General features: G+C 47.3%; 1 protein-coding gene across 1 annotated transcript in view; it reads right to left on the bottom strand.

Annotated features, from left to right (window-relative positions):
- Positions 1 to 4253: 4253 nt before the first annotated feature.
- HTRA2 (HtrA serine peptidase 2) overlaps positions 4254 to 19901 on the bottom strand; it is an 88905-nt gene continuing 73257 nt past the window's right edge. The window contains exon 8 of the mRNA XM_069632510.1: positions 4254 to 4622. Within this exon, the coding sequence (XP_069488611.1) occupies positions 4457 to 4622 (166 nt within the window). The 3' untranslated portion in view covers positions 4254 to 4456. The remainder of the gene's footprint in view (positions 4623 to 19901) is intronic.

Below are 19901 nucleotides of genomic sequence, written 5' to 3'. Positions count from 1 at the left end.
CCTTCTTAGGATCAATGGCACTCTATCCACTCCAATCCCCTTATCCTGTGGAACTAGACAAGGATGCCCATTATCCCCACTCCTATTCACACTAATTATGGAACCATTTGCCCAAAGAATCAGGCTGAATAACTTCATCGTGGGCCCCCGTGTTGTCTCCTCACACCATAAATTGGCCCTATACGCAGATGATGTCTTGGCCACCATCTCAGAACCCTGTTCCTCATTGACGCACGCTCTAGCCGAAATAAACAGCTATGGAAGGGTTACTGGATTCTCCATCAACTTCAACAAGTCAGCGGCCCTAGGGATAGGTATAGCCCCAGGGGAAAGGGAAGCCTTGATCCCAATTCAGGTTCCAGCCGATCCAAAAGACGTTTACCACGTGAATTTGCCCCCACTTTTCAAAGAACTGGAAATTGATCTGAAGCACTGGGAGTCACAAGAAATATCATTAATGGGCCGGATTACTGCCTACAAACTGAACCTGCTCCCCAGATTCTTATATGCATGCTCATCCCTCCCGGCACCAGCCTTCCGAAGCTTGCAGAGGAAAATGCTACAATTTATTTGGAGGGGGGAAAAAAAGCCAGGATTCCCAAAGGAATGATGATAGGTAATGCAAGACTTGGCAGCCTAGTGGTGCCAGACTTACAGGGCTATCAGATGGCAGCACAGTTGGCGTGCACCCAGGCATGGCAGACATTCACTAATCGCCCAAGGTGGGTGGACCTAGAACAATCGCACCTTACTCTCCCTCTATGCTTTCTCCCGCACATTTCACCCCCGATGCGGCGGCAATGGCAGGGATAAACATCTGGGACAGAGCCCTAAAACAGAAGGGGATTCCAAGAGGACTCAGCCCCTCGTCCCTGGTGTTTCTGAACTCAGCTTTTTCACCCGGGGTAAACCCCAAAAAGCTCAAAACCTGGATTGAAGGGGGCCTAGAGACTTTGTGGCAGCCTTTCGAAGGAGGAATGCCTCGTACCTTCGAACAATTAAAATAAACTTTACGGCTCCAGGAAAAGGATAGATCCACATACATCCAGCTACGTCACTGGTGCTCCCACCCTCAAACCAGCCAAGCAGCAAATCGCCCCCCTACAGCCCTAGAGCTGACTCTCAAAGATCTCCCGACCCGGGGCAAGATCTCTACCTTATACAAACGTCTCGAGAAGGATTTTCTTACCTCAAAAACTCGATCCATGGCACAATGGGAGGCAGACCTAGGCCACCCTACAGAGGACCAATCTTGGGTGGATATTTGGCCCTGCGGCCATTCATCATCCACCTGCATCAACAACAGAGAATGCGCCTACAAAATCCTGCTGCGCTGGTACTACCCCCCACCCCACGAGACTCCACCATATGAACCAGGCACTCGACCCGGCCTGCTGGAGCAATGTGGTCAGATAGGGTCTTTTGTTCACATGTGGTGGACCTACCTAAAGGCCCAAAGTTTTTGGAAGCAATGCTTAGCTATCGTTGCAGAAATCACCCAGACATCCAGAAATCTAGAACCCGAACCCATTCTCCTAGGCGCCCCTGTCCCAAATGTACTGCTGCCCCCTTGTCTTGTTCCAAAAATAAACATATTTAAAATAAAAAATGAATTAATAAAACAGAAAATCAGCCAAAATTCGAACTATTTTGGTCAAATATAAGAAAAAACACAAAATCAGCTCAGAGAGCAAATTGAGGACTCCCAACACTGTACCGTGAAGATGGCCAGGGGCGGAGCGAAGGGAGAGGCCCGTCATTGGATGGAGGCAGTATGGCCTAGAGGACAGTGATTGGTTTAGAGGAGACAGACATACAGCGTGAAACCTTTTTCTTTTACCGAGGATTCCCAGGCTGACGACAGGGAATAATCATGAGCATGTGAATCCATGCTAGAGAAGTATAATTTAACAATACAAACTGTTGCTTAGTACCCTGCACATCACAGTCTGTGGTGCGTTCAATCTTGAAGGTTAGATCAGTCTAGCGATAATGGCAAACAGCATCAGTAAACATAGAAAGAAATGATACTGCCATGAAAACAAGAGGCACCTGCGCATTAATAACAAAAATATGAAACATTAAAAAAACAAATGCAGTATGTGTATACCTCACTAATGTGCCTATATTCAGTCAACATGTTTTTTATTCAAAGTCCCATTAGCCTGGGTAATTCTCACAATCGCAACATGGTCTTGCACTCGGTATGCGAAGTAGTCAGAAAAGCAGGCCGCTTTGGTAATGGTGCAAGGAATACCTTTGCGATCAGTTATTGCGGTTCATTGGAGGATGCTCACAGGACACATTTGTGAACCATGTACCCCCCACCTTTTAATAAAGCAGATCAAAGCCTTAATAATGGTAAAGTTCATGAAATGACAGAAAGTATCACTGAGCAAGAGGATACAAGCCACCCCAAAGCACAAAGTCTTGGACCCTCCCTCTGCCCACATCTTGTGTCCATAGCCCTGGCATCATGCTTGACTCTTCATTGTCCGTCTTACCATATGTCTTGTATTTCTCGCTCCCGTCGCCATCAAGAGCGTCGGTTATTTACCTTTCACTCTGCTACAAATTTTCACACTAGTTTTCTCTCGCCCGTTTTACTCCTCTTCTCATCTTGCCCCACTTCACTCTAATTACCAGTCTTCAATTTGGGTTCTTTGTACACTTGCACCTCATTATTTTATTACTTCTGCTCGAGACACTTTGAATTTGCTTTCTTTTGAAAATCGTTTGCTTTAATGGCCTTGCCTCCTCCTGATCTCCTCTCCAATCCCTTTTTACTCTTCTGCTCATTCACTTCTTTCTGAATCTCTTTCTCATAACTGTTCCTCGCCCACCTGTGCCTTTTCGCGCTTCCATTCGTTGGCCCCTAAGAACTGGTACTCTCTCCCTCTTCCATTACACTCCATGTCTTCCTTCTCTCTTTTTAAAACTCTTCTTACTCATTGATCTGTTAGTTTCTGATTATTTGCTCAGCTGGTTGCTGTGTACAGCGAGTAAGCATCAAGCGCTATAGAAATTCTATAGAAATACAAAAAATAAAATACAAAATCATTTTGGGTAGGTCAGTCATTCAGGTCCACAAGAGGCTAGAAGGTAATGAAGATTGTGGAGGAGGCCTGAAGATGCATTGAACATTAAGTAGCAACATGAAAATGCAGAAGGGCTGCAGTGTCGTTCCAACTGATCCAGCCCCATGATGCTGCTGGACAGCTGGTGCAGGTAAGAGAGATTACAGGAAATTAAATATACTGTGGCCACAGATTAAATTGCTTTACCTGGATGAGAAGTCCCTCAAATTTCACAAGTCTGGACAATACTGCACCCAGGGAAAGGGGCTTCTCCCACCTTAGCAAACATACGTGCATTGTCTCACACAGACCGCCTTGGGGGAAGATTCAAGAGCGGGACGTGTTTCTGTCAAGGGTTTTCTACACAGCTCACTGTTCTGTCCATTTTGTGGATCAATGTGGAATTGACCGGTTAAAATGTGGTCCAATTGGAAGAATCTGGCTTTTTTCCTGTGTCATGCTCATGCGCCACTGCGGCGCCTAGTGATCGTGTTCCTATAGTTGTGCAGACCAGCCTCAACTAATTTCACTATTACAAACTACATTAATCAGAAAAAGAATTCATCCTGCTTACACAGTTTTTGATTGAAAGAATGCTTATTAAATCTCAGTCATCTTTTATATTCACAAACTGTGCATCTGTGCTCTTAACAGTGAGATCATCATACAATATTGTGATGAACATACTGAAAAGAACTACTGTCATAAATACATTTAATTTGTCCAGACTATTCTCAAACTTGACATCACCCTCTTTTCTCCCCCCAACTGTTCCAGGCTTGTATTTGCACTTTCCTTGTTCCTTCCCTGTGGGCATTCCACTCTTTCTATTGCTCAAACATTAATACATTAGTGACTGGCAACTTGTTAAGGTGCACGATGGGGGATTGGCAAAGTGGCGTGTAGAACTTGTTCCGTTCCAGTCAGTGCTGCAATTAGAGCCTGCACGTGGTTTCGGAGAGCAAGGAGTCCCCCTGCAGACGTTTCCGGACCAATACACTATAGTGCAAGGCATCTTCTATCAGGAAACCAGATCTCAATGGATCTAGAAGCAAATGCGAGGAGGAGTATTGCTGATTAGGTAGAAAGCTTAAGTGGAACCGACACGATGCATGAGCCGTTTATTTAAATCCAGAATTACTTAACAAAATCCTTCTGCTCTCCCATGAGAGGATATTTTCTTTTAAAACATGTTCATGATGACCATGGGAGCTGGTCTTGTCCCACTGCAGTAGTGCTTTCAACTCAAAACAAAAGGAGTTTCCTTTTAGCTAACATTGGGAACTGGAGAGCGGGTGGCAACGCAGCGTAGCGGGAATGTTTAATCCCTGCCAGAGCCTCTCCTAGGCCTTGGTTTCTCCGATGGGCCTGGATCCTCTTCATTCAACGTATTCTGGTGTCACGTTCATCATCAGAGTGTCATAGCCCCGTTTCACTGTCACAGTGAGGCTTTGCTGAGTGCGCACAGCATCATAGATGTCTTCAGCCGTTCTCACAGTCTGGCTATTGATTGCCTGCACAACGTCCCCAGGTTTCAAGCCGGCCCTGCAAGGAGGGAGGATTAGAGTCAGTGAGAAACCACAATGGAACCCAGAATTAAAATAAAGAAATATCGCAGGCTGATCTATTAGGATCATTAAAGCCCTTCTTTCCAACATTCATTTAAAACATTTGAGCCTTTGGTTCCACATCTCATGTGGTTTGAGAAGAGATCAAGACTGAATTGGGAAGGAGGGACACTCATGGTGGGGTCTCTCCAGGGGTGGGATACTTCGCTTTGCACCTCAGTACATAAACATTGTGCCCTACTTTCAAAGCCTAACAACATGAACTGGATCCAGTGCATCCTGTCCGAGTCATCCTAAGATCATGTGTTGATCATTAGTTTCCAACACTGCAGTACATTAACAGGCAGGTTTCCCACCAAACGTGCCCATTAAATACTACACATCTGCCAGGTTTCATAGAGCTAATCAGACTGATCTAGATGTACATTCTCTTTTCATGTAGTCCGTTTCCTTCCTGTATGGTGGAGGCTCTGAGTTTGGCAGATAGACTATTTGGAAGCGAGTCTGGTAGGGCCTGAAGGGGCAGTTCATCGATTTTCACCAAACTCTAAACTATAGAGAACACGGTACTCCAAACAGAAGGAAACTCAATCTCAACACTGAGGCAGGATGTTGCAATGTATTCTGGGTTACCTAGCAAGAGTTCCTAGATAACTGTGAACCAGCCATCCTTGCCAGCTGCTTGGCATTCATGCATTGCAGCTTTTGGGAAATACCACCTTACGCAGGCCACTGGCAGGTAAAGAATGATTCTACGGCCCCACGGCAGGAGTTCACCAAAGCTGCTACAGACACACCACCTCCTAAGCCACAATGCCTAAGGTACCCTCAGTGTCCATCTAGGTAGTAAAACAATCAGCGTTGGTGGCAGCACTTTAAGGACCATTTGTGTTGTTGTCTAGATAACAGGTGGTAAGGGTAGCTGGGGCATGGCCTCTACAGAGATGTGAAAAGCAAGTTCAGTGATGCGACTATCCATGCAGTTGTTGCTTTCTGGACTTTCAAGTCAGCAAATGTGCATGCAATGGGCACCCGGTTTACCAACTAGCACATATCACTCACTCCTCAGTAAAGCACAGAGGTGGTTTTGTTTCTGCTGCCTCATGAGTGCCAGAATTACTCCGTCCCACGTTCCATGGTTATGAGTGGGCAATACCATCCAAATCTAGGCAAACCTTTTACGACTTTCCTAGAAGCAGCTAGTAGACACGTTCAACAGATAATGTAGGATTAGAAAGTAGTCTAGTCTTTATCATGTCAGATGTGGTCAATCGTAAGAACCAAGATGAACAAGTTAGTAGATGATTCCAGTGACTTCCGTCTATGTTGGTCTGAACTGCGATGGGCAGCAAGCAAGGCGAGCGGAGGATCTCAAGGGACTTAGACATGGCCAGTTCCATTAGATCAGGGAACGAGAGCTTCTCTGTAAAGAAAGTAACTAGGGTAATTGTAGGATGGCATCCAAGCATTAGTAACCATGTGTAAACTCCATTTACATGCCGAATTACAGTTGCGGACAGCATTTTGGCTGGATAAGAAAATAAGTATACTGTGAATAACAGTAGAATCTGTGAGACAAAATAAATCCTTAAAGCAGTTGTGTAAATAATGTTTATAACAAAGGAAAGTCTCATTTGCAAAGAAGTGAATTCAAGCACGACCGTAAAAGAAAATGGCGGGGTGGCAACGTGGTAAATGCAGTAAGATTGGCACCAACAGTGGGAGCAATAATGGACAGATGGTCGGCTTCCTATGTGGCTGGAAACTAGGCAACAGTGGGAGCAATAATGGACAGATGGTCGGCTTCAGATGTGGCTGGAAAACAGGCAACAGTGGGAGCAATAGTGGACAGATGGTCGGCTTCGGATGTGGCTGGAAACCAGGCAACAGTGGGAGCAATAGTGGACAGATGGTCGGCTTCGGATGTGACTGGAAACCAGGCAACAGAGGGAGCAATAATGGACAGATGGTCGGCTTCAGATGTAGCTGGAAACCAGGCAACAGTGGGAGCAATAGTGGACAGATGGTCGGCTTCAGATGTAGCTGGAAACTAGGCAACAGTGGGAGCAATAGTGGACAGATGGTCGGCTTCAGATGTGGCTGGAAACCAGGCAACAGAGGGAGCAATAGTGGACAGATGGTCGGCTTCAGATGTGGCTGGAGACCAGGCAACAGAGGGAGCAATAATGGACAGATGGTCGGCTTCAGATGTGGCTGGAAACCAGGCAACAGTGGGAGCAATAATGGACAGATGGTCGGCTTCAGATGTAGCTGGAAACCAGGCAACAGTGGGAGCAATAATGGACAGATGGTCGGCTTCAGATGTAGCTGGAAACCAGGCAACAGTGGGAGCAATAATGGACAGATGGTCGGCTTCAGAAGTGGCTGTAAACCAGGAGACAGAGGGAGCAATAGTGGACAGATGGTCGGCTTCATATGTGGCTGGAAACCAGGCGACAGTGGGAGCAATAGTGGACAGATGGTCGGCTTCGGATGTGGCTGGAAACCAGGCAACAGTGGGAGCAATAATGCACAGATGGTCGGCTTCGGATGTGACTGGAAACCAGGCAACAGAGGGAGCAATAATGGACAGATGGTCGGCTTCAGATGTGGCTGGAAACCAGGAAACAGAGGGAGCAATAATGGACAGATGGTCGGCTTCAGATGTGGCTGGAAACCAGGCAACAGAGGGAGCAATAATGGACAGATGGTCGGCTTCAGATGTGGCTGGAAACCAGGCAACAGTGGGAGCAATAATGGACAGATGGTCGGCTTCAGATATGGCTGGAAACCAGGCAACAGTGGGAGCAATAATGGACAGATGGTCGGCTTCAAATGTGGCTGGAAACCAGGGAAATGCAAAGAAACAATGCACTAAAAAAAAGGGAGCGACACGACAGGAGCGCAAATTGTTGGGTCAAAAGCTAACATTCAACATTCTCAAGGTCACCATGGGGCTTCCCAACCTTGACCCAGGGAGGACAGCTGGGTTACAGGTCTACAAGACAGTCTGCTCACAGAAGACACTATACCACTTGAGAGTGAAACTAACAACCATTGTTGGATGCCTACAGTAACGAAACAACTGTAGGACAGCGTTTCTAAAGTCCTACTAAGGGCCTAGTAAAACCACTCACTGAGACAGTACAAGACTCCACTCTTAGTATAAGGCTGTACCACCGAGCTTGTGGTTGCGTAGACAGAGCAGCCAGGCTTATCTTAGGAGGCAGACAGGGCTGTAGAATCAGTACAATTAAATAGTAATATACCTATGATCCAAAGAAACACGATGTATTGTAAAAATAAATGTTTAATTTAATACAAGTAGGCACAGATAAATCTTGGGGGAAATAAGTACTACCAAAGATCATATAAACACATTATAGAAAAACAAAATACTATGCTTGAAGGTACACAGACCAAAGCATTTAACCTTATTTGAACACCTAACCTGAGTTCTATAGAAGACAAACTAATAGTTACTTTTTAAGATTACTTTCAGTAACATAAGGGTAGTAGACCCTAGCAGTTGTACCATGCCACTCAACAAGAAATCACTTGGTAATATCAACTGGACAATATACTTCGCAGAATAGTGACAAACTTATTCAAGGAACAGTAAAAACCTCTAACAACGTTTGTGATAACCCACACTTATGATAGCTGAGCAAAACTCAAGAATGCAATATTCCATTACAGGCGCTTTTGAGATCAGTGAAACAGATTAGGGTAGGCAACACTCTTGTAACTCATTTTAGGATGGCAAACAGCTACCTCAAAGTAAGTAAAACCTATACAGGAACTATCCGCAACTTTAAGGCAGTTCTAAACCTAAGACTCTTTGGGTCTGTCTAAAAGAGACCAGGGAAAGCAAAACCCAGTTTCACATTTTATGAATGACTCAGGGTTTACCTACCTAGAATAACCTTATGGAAGACGTATTCTGTACAGGCTAACAGCAAGACAGGGGACCCAGATGCTGAGTGGGGGACCCTCATACATTTAACCTAACAGGAAAAGTGGAGTGAAACCAACATTACTTTTGGGAAGAGGCATAACCAAATCACAGGTGAGTAACATAACCTTAACATCTACTTTCTGTTAGAATGGCGAAACCGTTTCTAAGATAATAACTTTTGTAACTGTTCATGCTCCATGTTACGGTTACCAACCAACTTCTTTTGCAAGTAAGCAACTTTTAAACATGTATTCTCTTTTCTAGGCAAAAGGCCCAAACCTTAGAAGTCGTCCCTTATTCTTGGAGCATGATTGTTCTCTGTGGCAGGGGGAAGGCGCGAAACACAAAAGGGTCTAATGTCCAACAAGCAGGTCAAGATAGGTTCTTAAGTAGCAAAAGTCAGAGTTCCTAAGGAAGACTGTTAGAACAAGTAAGTACTTTACTTTTACTCCTTCCTAACCGATCGCTCTTCCACTGGGCCCCTTCTCCTCCCCTACTTCCTTCTCCACCTGTGGCACCCTCCCAGGTCTCCATTCTATCACCTTGGCACTTTAACATCTACTTTACTCTGCTTGCACGCCTCATTTCCTCCTTCTCTCCCAACTTCCAGTGCTATGCGGATGACAACTCTGCTTCAAACTTCCTACAGACACCCTTGCACCCTCCTTCATCCCAGACTGCCTCTCTGCCATCCAGGCCTGATGCACCTCTAATGCTTCAATGCCAGCAAAACAGATCTTCCCTATTGGGAACCCTGCACCCCACTTCTCCCCTTCTCTCTGGCCTTCCTCCATGGGTCCTCCCCCTGCTTCCTCCTTGAAGGCCAGGAATCTCCGAGTCATCTTCGACTCCTCGCTCTCCTTCAGCCATCATACTCAGGACATTGTCAAGAAGTCCCACTTTCAGTTCTTCCATCTGAAAGGAATTCTGCCTTTCCTCACCTTCCTCCAGAGACTCAATGTTACCCGGGCTATGGTTATCTCCAGGCTTGACTATTAACAGGCTCTGCGACCCCTCCAGCTAATCCAGAATAGAGCAGCGAGACTTATCCTTGGCCTCAAGCCCAGGGACCGCATCTCTCCTGCCCTAAAAAGTCTTCACTGGCTCCTGGTTGTTTCACAGATTAAATTCAAATCCCTCTGCATCATCCACAAGGCTGTCTGGGGCCGGGCACCACTCTATCTGCAACTCTTTCTGACCAAATACTCACCCCCCCTAGACACCCGTGTTCCTCTGGCACCAACTGCATATGCCTTTGTCTCTTTTTGTTTCGTATGTCTTTGTTGGCGCCACTATGCCTCTGGGCCTTTGACTGGCACCTTATAAATAAAAATAAATAAAACTCCTTGTGTGTGAAGTGGTCTGCTAAACAGAGAGCGGGTGGTTGTTGGCTTCCTCAAAGAGCTCCCTTCTTTGGAACAGCCACTCCCTCCCCTCTTGAGCAGGACATCCTTATAATTCGGAAACGCCTTAAGAACTTCTCTCTCTTCCTTCACTCCCGCTCTCTCTTGCTAATCGCAAAGTTGCATGACTGAAGTGCAGGGCACTTATGCATCCTTGGGGCCCGGACCTCCAACTTCTTATCTCAGCTGCTATACATCCACTGCACTTGCTTCAGCTCACCCTCCCCTTGGAGGTTGCACTTACCCCTTTCTGCATAGGACTTCACCTGCTGCTCTATGAACACCACAGCACCTATCCATTACCACTCTCCCCTCAGCACTTGCACGTTCCTAACACTCACAAGGCATAGTAGGTTCGTCTTCCCCTCCCCACTATCTTCTTTGGTTTATTTAATTAATAGATTATTATTGATGTCATTCCATTTTCTATCATCCCCTGTCCCCTCCCTGTTGCCCTTTGGGTGCTTTGAAACAGTATTGGCTTCCTGTATAAGCGCCTATCAAGTGAACAATAGAAATAGTTGAAGATTCAGAGAAGAGACCCTAGGAGGATTCCAGCAGTGGCCTGGCTCCACTGGACGAGAGGACTCCCAATCACAGAAAACACCCCAAAACTACATAGGCATCACAAGAGACTTAAGCTAAGTAAATACCCAAGCTAGCACAGTATCTCTGCACAGAAGATTTGCAGCGGGAGGACTTCAGAATCTGCAGCCAAAAACCCGGTCGTTGAATTCGGTCATCAAGAAGACAAAAAAAGGACACCGGAAGGACTTTTGAGGCACAGATCACAGAGAAGACTCTAGGCAAAGTTCTGCTCGCGGCTGGAAGCAGCTCCGAAATTGGTGCCTTTTTTAGGAACACAAAAGAAGACAAATATTGCCGGTTGGATTCTCGTCGTTTGCAAGGTCCAGCACTGCGTTGAGAAGACTATTCAGACAGGAATTGTGCCTCTGGAGATCCAAGAGGATGCAGACAAGGTTGCTCTGCAGGAAGAGGGGTTTCGGGAGGGCCTGAGGGATGCCATTGAAGAATACTTTGATACAAATACGGGAAGCGTAGGCTCTGTGGGCACACTGTGGGAAGCGTTTAAGGTGGTGGTGCGTGGGGTAGCCATTTCCCAAGCTAAGGGGCTACAGGGGTGGGGTTGAAAGGGAGCTCCAGGAGGCGGAAAGGGAGCTAGAGGAGCTCACGCGTTGCGAGAGCACCGCTTATGATAACAGAACCAAAAGTAGAGGAGGAACAGTTGTCCTGCAGCGCACTCTGGGATAGGCTGTGCAAATATACGGAGAGGATACATGTAGGGGGCGACAAGCCGGGTAGACTGCTGGCTTGGCTTTATAAGAGTGAGACCCCCCGCTCGGTGATTAGTGAGATTCAGGGCGAGGGAGGTTGCATATGCAACACCCAGAAAGAGGCAAATGAGGAATTCCTTAAGTTTTAGACACTTGTATGAGGACACGGGGGAGGATATGGGTCAAGATATACTGGACACATTGGGGGACATTGAGCTGCCCACCTTAGATGATCTAGAACGTTCTGAGTTAGACGCACCCGTCACCTCGGACGAGCTGGAGGTAGTGATTCGGCACTTGCCCACTTGCAAGGCGCCGGGTTCGGATGGGCTGCCCAGCGAGTTCTACAAAACATACCAGCAAGAGTTGCTTCTGCCACTGCTTGCTACTTTCAACGAGGCCTATGAGCAGGGAGAACTCCCGTTGTCCCTCCGTGAGGCTGTAATCATCCCACTCCTGAAACCAGGCAAACCGGCCGTGGAGCGCGGGTCTTACAGACCGTTGTCCATGCTTAACCAGGACAGCAAAATACTCACGGCGGTGCTGGCTAATCGACTGAAGAGGGTGATTAAGAAACTGATACAACCAAATCAGACGGGATATGTTCCAGGTAGGAACATCACCAATAACCACAGGAGGCTACACCATGTCATAGACCAAACTGTGGAAGACACGGGTGAGCTGGCTATAGTGTCGTTAGACGCGGTCAAGGCCTTCGACTCGGTCCGATGGCCCTGGCTGAAAGCGGTCCTGAAGGGGTACGGAATGGGACCTGGATACCTCAGATGGGTCCAGTTGTTTTATAGCACCCCGATGGCGAGGGTCAAGACAGGGTCCATAGTCTCAGATTCTTGGCAACTAGGCAGGGGGACCAGACAGGGATGCCCCTGGTCACCCATGCTATATATACTGGCATTGGAGCCGCTGGCAATATGCCTGCGACAACAATATGGGGAGGTGGGCATAAACACTGCCAGTGGAGAGCATCTGATATCATTATATGCGGATGATATGCTCCTTTATTTGCGCTACCCAGTGGAAAACCTACAGTACGTGCTAGAGGTAATAGAACGGTACACCATCCTCTCGGGAATATCGGTGAACCCTGGAAAGTCCAGTCTGTTCCCCTTGGGCAGATATAGGAATGTCCCGGTGCAGAGGCTGCCTGTCCTGTCAATACCATGGCAGCCCGTGACATTTAGGTATTTGGGAATAAATATTTACCACAAGGTCGAGGCAGAACACAAGCACAACACGGAAACGGCGATTGAGGAGATCAAGAACAGCATGGTATTCTGGTCCAGATTGCCCCTGACCATGATGGGGAGGGCAGCCTTGCTCAAGATGGTGGTCCTGCCTAGACTTTTGCACTTCTTCGTAAACGTCCCGTTTCTGATACCCAGGAGCCTATTTGCGAAACTTCACAGCGTGTGTAGGGGTTTCGTGTGGGGCAGCTCTAGGAATAGGGTGGCTCTGTGGAAGCTCCAGAACCCATGTGACGGGGGGGGGGGGATAGGCCTGCCTAATTTCAGACTCTGTTACCTGGCGAGGCAGCTGCAGTACGTGGCCAGGTGGCTCTCGGCTGAAGACTCGGCGGAAGCCAGGCTCCTGCGTGGAGATACAGCCCCATACTTTCTGATGGAAGTGGTGTGGTTGGGCAGAGACAAACTGGTGGGCAAGGGGCGGCTACTGAGGCTGGGCTGGGAGATCTGGCACAGGACATGGAAGATTGGGGGGGACTCGGAGCCGTACTCCCAGCAGGCCCCTTTGGCGGCACTGTGCGGGAGCGACCCCCAACTACTTGAATCGGTCCGCAGATACTGGGAACAGGTAGCCCTAGCCACCCTCTGGGACATATGGCAGGAAGGGGAGGCAGTGGACTTTCAGAGGTTGCAGGAAGAGAAGGGAGTACATGGTGGCCAATATATAACCTACACTAGGCTTGTGAAAAAGACTAGAGAAAGATGGCCTGAGACAGTGCTAGCAGAAGACCCAGACGCCTCCCTGGAAACCATGTATGATGTATCGGAGGGCGGGCATGAAATATCGAGGATATATGAGCTCCTGCGAGTAAGGGCAGGGAAGGAGTTGCTCCAATTGAGACAAGATTGGGAGGAGGAGGTGGGAGGACCCATGACGGAGGGGCAGTGGGAACGGGCTCAGAGGTACCACAGAAAGGTGTCCCGGAACGCGAGATTCCAACAGCTTCAACTGTATGTTACCCACAGGGCTTATTTAACCCCCGGGAAGATTGCAAAGTTTTGGGGATCAGCTATGCAGCAATGCCCCAGGTGTGGGGAGGTGAATGCGGGATTGCTACACATGTTCTGGGCTTGCCTAGAGGTGCATAGATTTTGGGACGAGGTCAAGACGAAACTGGCCGGCGGGGGGGGGGGGGTGGTGCTGGATGTGGAATCGGCCTGGTCATGCATGCTTGGGCTTTTCCCTAGACCACGGCATTTGAAACACATAAGCAAGATAAAGGACCTGGCTTATGTCTTGGCCAAACGTAGGATTGCCATGGGCTGGAAGGCGGCCCATAGACCCAGGGTGGAGTTATGGTGGACAGACCTCTTGAGGTGGGTGGAAGCTGAATCAGTAGTCTGGTTTGAAGCGGTCACTAGGGGGGGCGAGGAGGAAGTAGGGCCCTTGCTGGCCTGGCGGCAATTGGTGGCCTCGTTGGCAAACCCTCACCAGGGTGACAACGAAACAGAGGACCCGGATGATGGCTGCCTAAGTATTGTGCCACCCAATGATGTTCCCGTAAACGACATGCGAGAACCAGCTCTAGTTTAAGGGGGGGAGGGGGCGTTGGGGAGTTTGAAAATGTGTTGGAATATGATGCTTTCTATGTTTTGAAACAGTTGTAGTGTGTTTGTTTGATTTTACAAAATAAAATAAAAATATTTATATAAAAAAAAAGGTTTTAGCAAGATTTGGAATTCGAAGACTGTGCACTGCACAATGGCTCGAGGTCCCAGCGTATTGGGGTATTGCAGTCCCGCAACGTTGCAGCACGGCGTGAGATGGCTCAAAATGCAGGTCTTCTTGAGACTAGTGGGACTCACCAAGCTCGGGGTCGTCGTTTTTTTGGAGGTCCCCAGATCAATTGGAAGGAAGGGCTACAGCAGGCACCTGTTACTCAGGAGGCTCTCCGGTCACTGAAAATCTTCTCAGCTGCAAATTATTCATCTTCCTCTTCGGTTTTGGTTTGAGTGGTCGACTACCTCTTCAGCTTCCAGGATCAGACTTTTATGCAGGAACCCAGCCAATCAAACAGCCTTGTCAACATGACTCCCGCCGAAGATGAAAATCACACAAAGGAATTTCCCACCCTGGATGTCAGTGAAGGGGTCAAGAGGATTGGGGATATTTGAGCTTGGCCTGGTTTCAAGTCCCATGAAGGGGTCACATTATCCTCACTGAAGGAACACCCCCAAGCCAGTCCTATGCATGGGGTCAGAAGAGGAGTGGGGATATAGGAGCGTGGCCAGGTGTCAAGTCCCACGAAGGGGTCACATTATCCTCGCTGAAGGAACACCCCCAAGCCAATCCTATGCATGGGGTCAGAAGAGGAGTGGGGATATAGGAGCGTGGCCAGGTTTAAAGTCCCATGACAGTGACTTTTGTTACAGAATGATAACCTTTCAAGGCCATTACATAGTTTTTAATAAGTGGGATAACAAAGAAAGGGGTCCAATTAGGGACACTTTCCTGTAGGTTTTACCAATCATGGTGCACCCAGACTTAGACAAGTATAAAATATACAGAAACACCTTAATCTCCTGGCAGGTGCAAGGTTTGAGATCCCAGACATGCATCAGGCACAGAGCCAATTCCATGAAAGGAACACAGAGGAAGCGTGTAGAGGGATGGGTGGGTGGGTGAGTAGTCATGAAACTCGGACACATGTTTTCCATGTTTTTGGTTAAAGGCTTTTATTGAAAATGAAAGTGCTTTGGACAAGGCCTCTCTGACCCTGCTCTAAGACGAATTTTCCTTGCCAAACTAAAACTAACGCCCTCTCCGTGCCAGGATGTCAAAAACAAAACGGTGCTGTGTCCAAAGTTCTATTCTGACCCTCACACTAAAACTAAACTAGAAGGTGAAAAGGGATAAGGTCTTCAACACTGAAAGGTTAAAAAAAGTGTTCATAAAGGAAGAATAAACGGTTCAAACAAATGTTCTTCAATAAAGAAAGTCTTGGCTCCGGAGGGTAGTTCCATTCTCCTGGACTCTTCTTCACTCCTTGAGGTTTCTGAACACAAAGATATCTGGGCCTCTCTTGGCAACTACCACACAAAAAAGGTCTGGCTTTACAATAATGTTTTCTTTAAGAACACCAAAACTTTTATTTCTCTTTCTCTCTACCCTTCAGGTGATGTGTTTTTCCCCCTCTTTCTTGTGTAACACAATCCATTTCAATTGCCTGGATTCTCCACCTGCTCTAAAAGCGGTAATTATAAAATGTTGGATAATGTATCCCTCCGATACCTTCCCCTGGTTATAAAGTATTTGCATGGTGTAGATTCATACATTAGAACAGGGGGCAGGGGAGAGTTGTGCTTTAAACTCAATATGTACACTCTATTTTTCAATTAAGTGATTCTCATATTTTCCCCACTCGCCCTGAGATATGCCACAGTGTCCCTACTGCTTCTTGGTGGACTCACCAGTCTTGGCGTCGTGATGTTCTCTCGTGATCTGCAGATGGAGGATTCCAGTCTGCATCCTTCTCGCGGCCACCTTTCCTTCATTTGCCAGACCTGTGGGCTTCAGTAAGCGTAACGCTGCTTCTCCTTCATTTGTGAATGCCTAGGGATCCATCACGGAATGCCTGGCATTTCTGCAGCTTCTCTCGGCTCAGCAGCTTCTAGCTTCCACATCGGTGAGCCTCGTGGCTCCATCATCTCGGTCCCCGCTCTTCGGTTCACCGGTCCTCATAGAGAGGTGCAGCTCCCTCTCGGCAGTCACCACAGTAGCGGTCCTCGATTCTTGGTTTGGGCTGCTTAAATTTCCTGGGCACAGGTGCATTCCAGGAAACACTACAGCGCCCGCTGAGCTTACAGTCTCTTCTGTTCCACATTGCTCGATCCATCTTCCTCGTCCCAGTATTTCAGGGATTCTGTGAACCGAAGTCCATTGTTGACAATTGACTTGTGGAAATGAAATAAGCCTTTTTAAAAGGCTTTAATGGCAAGTCAGTTCTGATTGACAAGTGGAATTGAAAAAAGGAATTCTATCAGATCGACATGTTTAGTTCATAGACTGAAGGGGTTTTCCAGTTGTTCACAGGAAAAGGGGTAGATGCATGACAATAGGCCATGAGGGTTTCAGACATGGGGATGTTATTATCATGGGGAAATGGGGGATACCATGTCTAACCCAATGGAGCCAGGACATCTTCCCAGCGGCTGTCTTCTCCCATGGGATCCTCCCTCATATAGCCGCCACCAGGGTCAGGAAGCGGGTGCCGTCCCCATGCCAAACAGGAGGAGGTTACCATCGGGAGATCGGTAATGATTCCACTGGATTCATCACAGGTGTCATGCGATGACCGTACTTACCGCTCCACAGAGGGACGGTCCGGCTTGTGACGTCATGTTCACGCTAAAGCGGCAGCAGCACAACACAGAAGCACTTCTCAACGTCTTAGTGTTCCTGCCCATGGGTTGCATACTCGTTTTGCTTTTCTGATCTACTGCTTCATGTCCGAAACGTTCTTATTTTGATCATCATGGATTCTACTGTAGATCTACAGCCCACTTGGCTATGATACTGTATGGTTAGTCACTGATTAATTCTCCAAGATGGATAAGTTTGTTCCATGTTCTAGTATACCATCTACACCCAAGTTGTCGGCTTTGTTTTTTCGCCATTTGTTTTGCTCCTTCAGTCTTCCTACTACAACAATCAGACAGGTTGTCCGTTTGCTTCCAGATTCTGGAAAGCTTTAACGAAACTACTTTGCATCGACGCTGGCTGCTCGACCGCTTACTATCCACAGATGGACTGTCAAAAAGAGCATGCAAATCAGACAAGCAGTATCTACGTTGTCTGTGACAACAGTCAACACAAAGGTCTCCTGACTACATGTAGGCAAATGTGCATATAACAACGTGGGACACTTCTATGTGCTGTTAATCCTTTTACGCCCTATATGGGCAGCACCCTCGGGTTTGTCCTGTGAAAAACCCAGAGGTGGATGTACTCGTAGACAATCATTGCATTGCCCACATTATGGAAGTAAATTACACTGTATCAATGCACCTCCAAAGGGCCCAGAAGAAAACCCTGGAATACGCAAACTAAACAAAAAAGGCAGGCGTCCTCTATGTATGCCCAGGGTAGTCTGGTTTGGTTAGCCCCAAAACATTTACACCTGTTAGGATAGTTTTTATGAAGTCCAACTAAGGGCTTAGTAAAACCATTCAACTGAGGTAGTACAAGACTCCACTCTTAGTATAAGACTGAACCACCAGAGTTCATTGGTAGCATAGACAGAGCAGCCAGGCTCATCTTAAGAGGGAGAGAGGGCTGTAGAATCAGTACAAATGAAATTGTAATACAAATGGTTCGAAGAAACACTGAAACACTGTTTTGTAAAAAATACATTGTTTATTTAAATACAAGTAGGCCCAGATAAATCTTGTGGAAAATAAGTACCATCACATTATATATAACCACAATTATAAAAACACAACACTATGCTTGAAGTTACACAGACCAAGGCATATAACCTTATTTGGGACACCCAACAGTAGTTCTAGGGAAGTCACTCCTTTTCATACACATTCAGTATAGGTCACACCTATTCTTGGGGAGTAAAAACCAATGTTTACTTTTAGATTACATTTCGTAATTCAAGGGTAGTAGACCCTACCAGTTGTACCTTGATGCTCAGCAACAAATCACATAGTCAGTCAACTGGACAGTATACATTTTGAGAATAGTGGAACACTTATTCTAGGTACAGTAAAACTACTTTCGTCAAAACACACAGTTACACTAGAAGAGTAAAACCTAAGGATGTAATATTCAATTACAGGTGCTTTTGAGATCAGTGAAACACAGATCCGACATAAGCAGTAACTCTTGTAACTTATTTTTGGATGGCACACAGCTAAGTCAAGCTAAGTAAACCCCATATACTCTTTCAAGGAGCTATCATCAACTTGGGGCAGGTATAAACCCAAGACTCTTTTTGTGTGTCTAAAACAGACCATGGAAAGTAAAACCCAATGTTACTCTTTATAAATGAGTCAAGGTTATTCTAAGTAGGTAAAACCTAATGCAGACTTATTCTAGACAGGCTAACAGCAAGTCAGGGGATGCTCATACAATTATCCTAACAGGAATAATAAAGTGAAACCAACAGCATTAGGCTCTGGCGTGGCTGACTTCTTTCCTCTGCGACCGACCCTCTCAGGTCCAACTTGGGTCCTTCCTCTCCGGAACCGAAGATGCTTCTCCTAAAGTTTCAGAGAGGCAGGGAAGCTGTTCCAGAGGGAGGCCTCTGGTGTCCCCCAGTGGTCTAACCTCTCTCCCTGCCTGTTCAACCAATACATGGCACTATTGGCCCACCGCATTGCCGCTCTCTGCCCCAACTTTCAGTGTTATGGAGATGACACCCAGCTCATTTTCAGGCTACCCTCGGCCTCCTCCTCTACTTCCCTCATCTCCGACTGTCTGTCTACTATCCAGGAGTGGTGTGCCGCCAATGACCTTTGCCTTAATGCCAGTAAGACTGAGATTCTCCTCATTGGCATTCCCACTCCCCCCTTTCCTGTAGCCCTCTGGCCGGCCTCTCTTGGCCCTCTTCCTGCTCCCACCTGTGTGGATAAAAATCTTGGGGTCATCTTCGACTCTACACTCTCCTTCTCTCCTCACATCTCTGACGTCTCTAAGAAGTCACACTACCAACTGCACCTCCACAGAGGTATTCTTCCTTTCCTCGCCTTCCCCAAGAGGCTCACTGTCTCCAGAGCTCTGGTTCTCTGTAAGCTGGACTACTGCAACAGCCTCTTTCTAAATCTGCCTGCTTCTACTCTCCGCCATCTGCAACTTATCCAGAACAGGACTGCAAGACTTGTCCTTGGCCTCAAGCCCAGGGATCGTAACTCCCGAGGACTGAAATCTCTACACTGGCTCCCTGTTGCTGCGAGAATTAAGTTCAAAACCCTCTACATTGTCCACAAGGACTTCTGGGGTCTGGGGCCTCAATACCTTTAACTCTCTCTTCCTAAATACCTTCCTTCTCGAGCTCTTCGCTCACCTGCCTCAAACTCCCTCAGGGTCAGTCGCTTCTCCAAACAATGAGTTGGTGGTAGATCTCTTTCTTCGGCTGGGGCCCCCCTCTGGAACAGCCTCCTTGAAACCTGAGAATCATCTTCGGTTCCGGAAGCACCTCAAAACCTTTCTCTTTGCTTCTGCTTTTCTCCTCCTCTCCCTTGCTGACACTGACTTTGCACTGGTTGCCTGGCCACCCTCTGATCTCGGGCCCAGGTCACCCCCACCCCCCGCCAGTCACACCCTGCACTGCCCTCCTGGCAACCCTGCACTTGGGGACTGTTCTGTATCCCAACAGTCGAACTACCGGC

Source organism: Ambystoma mexicanum, chromosome 6q (genome assembly GCF_040938575.1).
Source record: "Ambystoma mexicanum isolate Mex_15411 chromosome 6q, UKY_AmexF1_1, whole genome shotgun sequence".
NCBI classification, from domain to species: domain Eukaryota; kingdom Metazoa; phylum Chordata; class Amphibia; order Caudata; family Ambystomatidae; genus Ambystoma; species Ambystoma mexicanum.
Note: the sequence above shows the minus strand (reverse complement) of the source record. Positions and strands in the feature narration are given on the sequence as shown.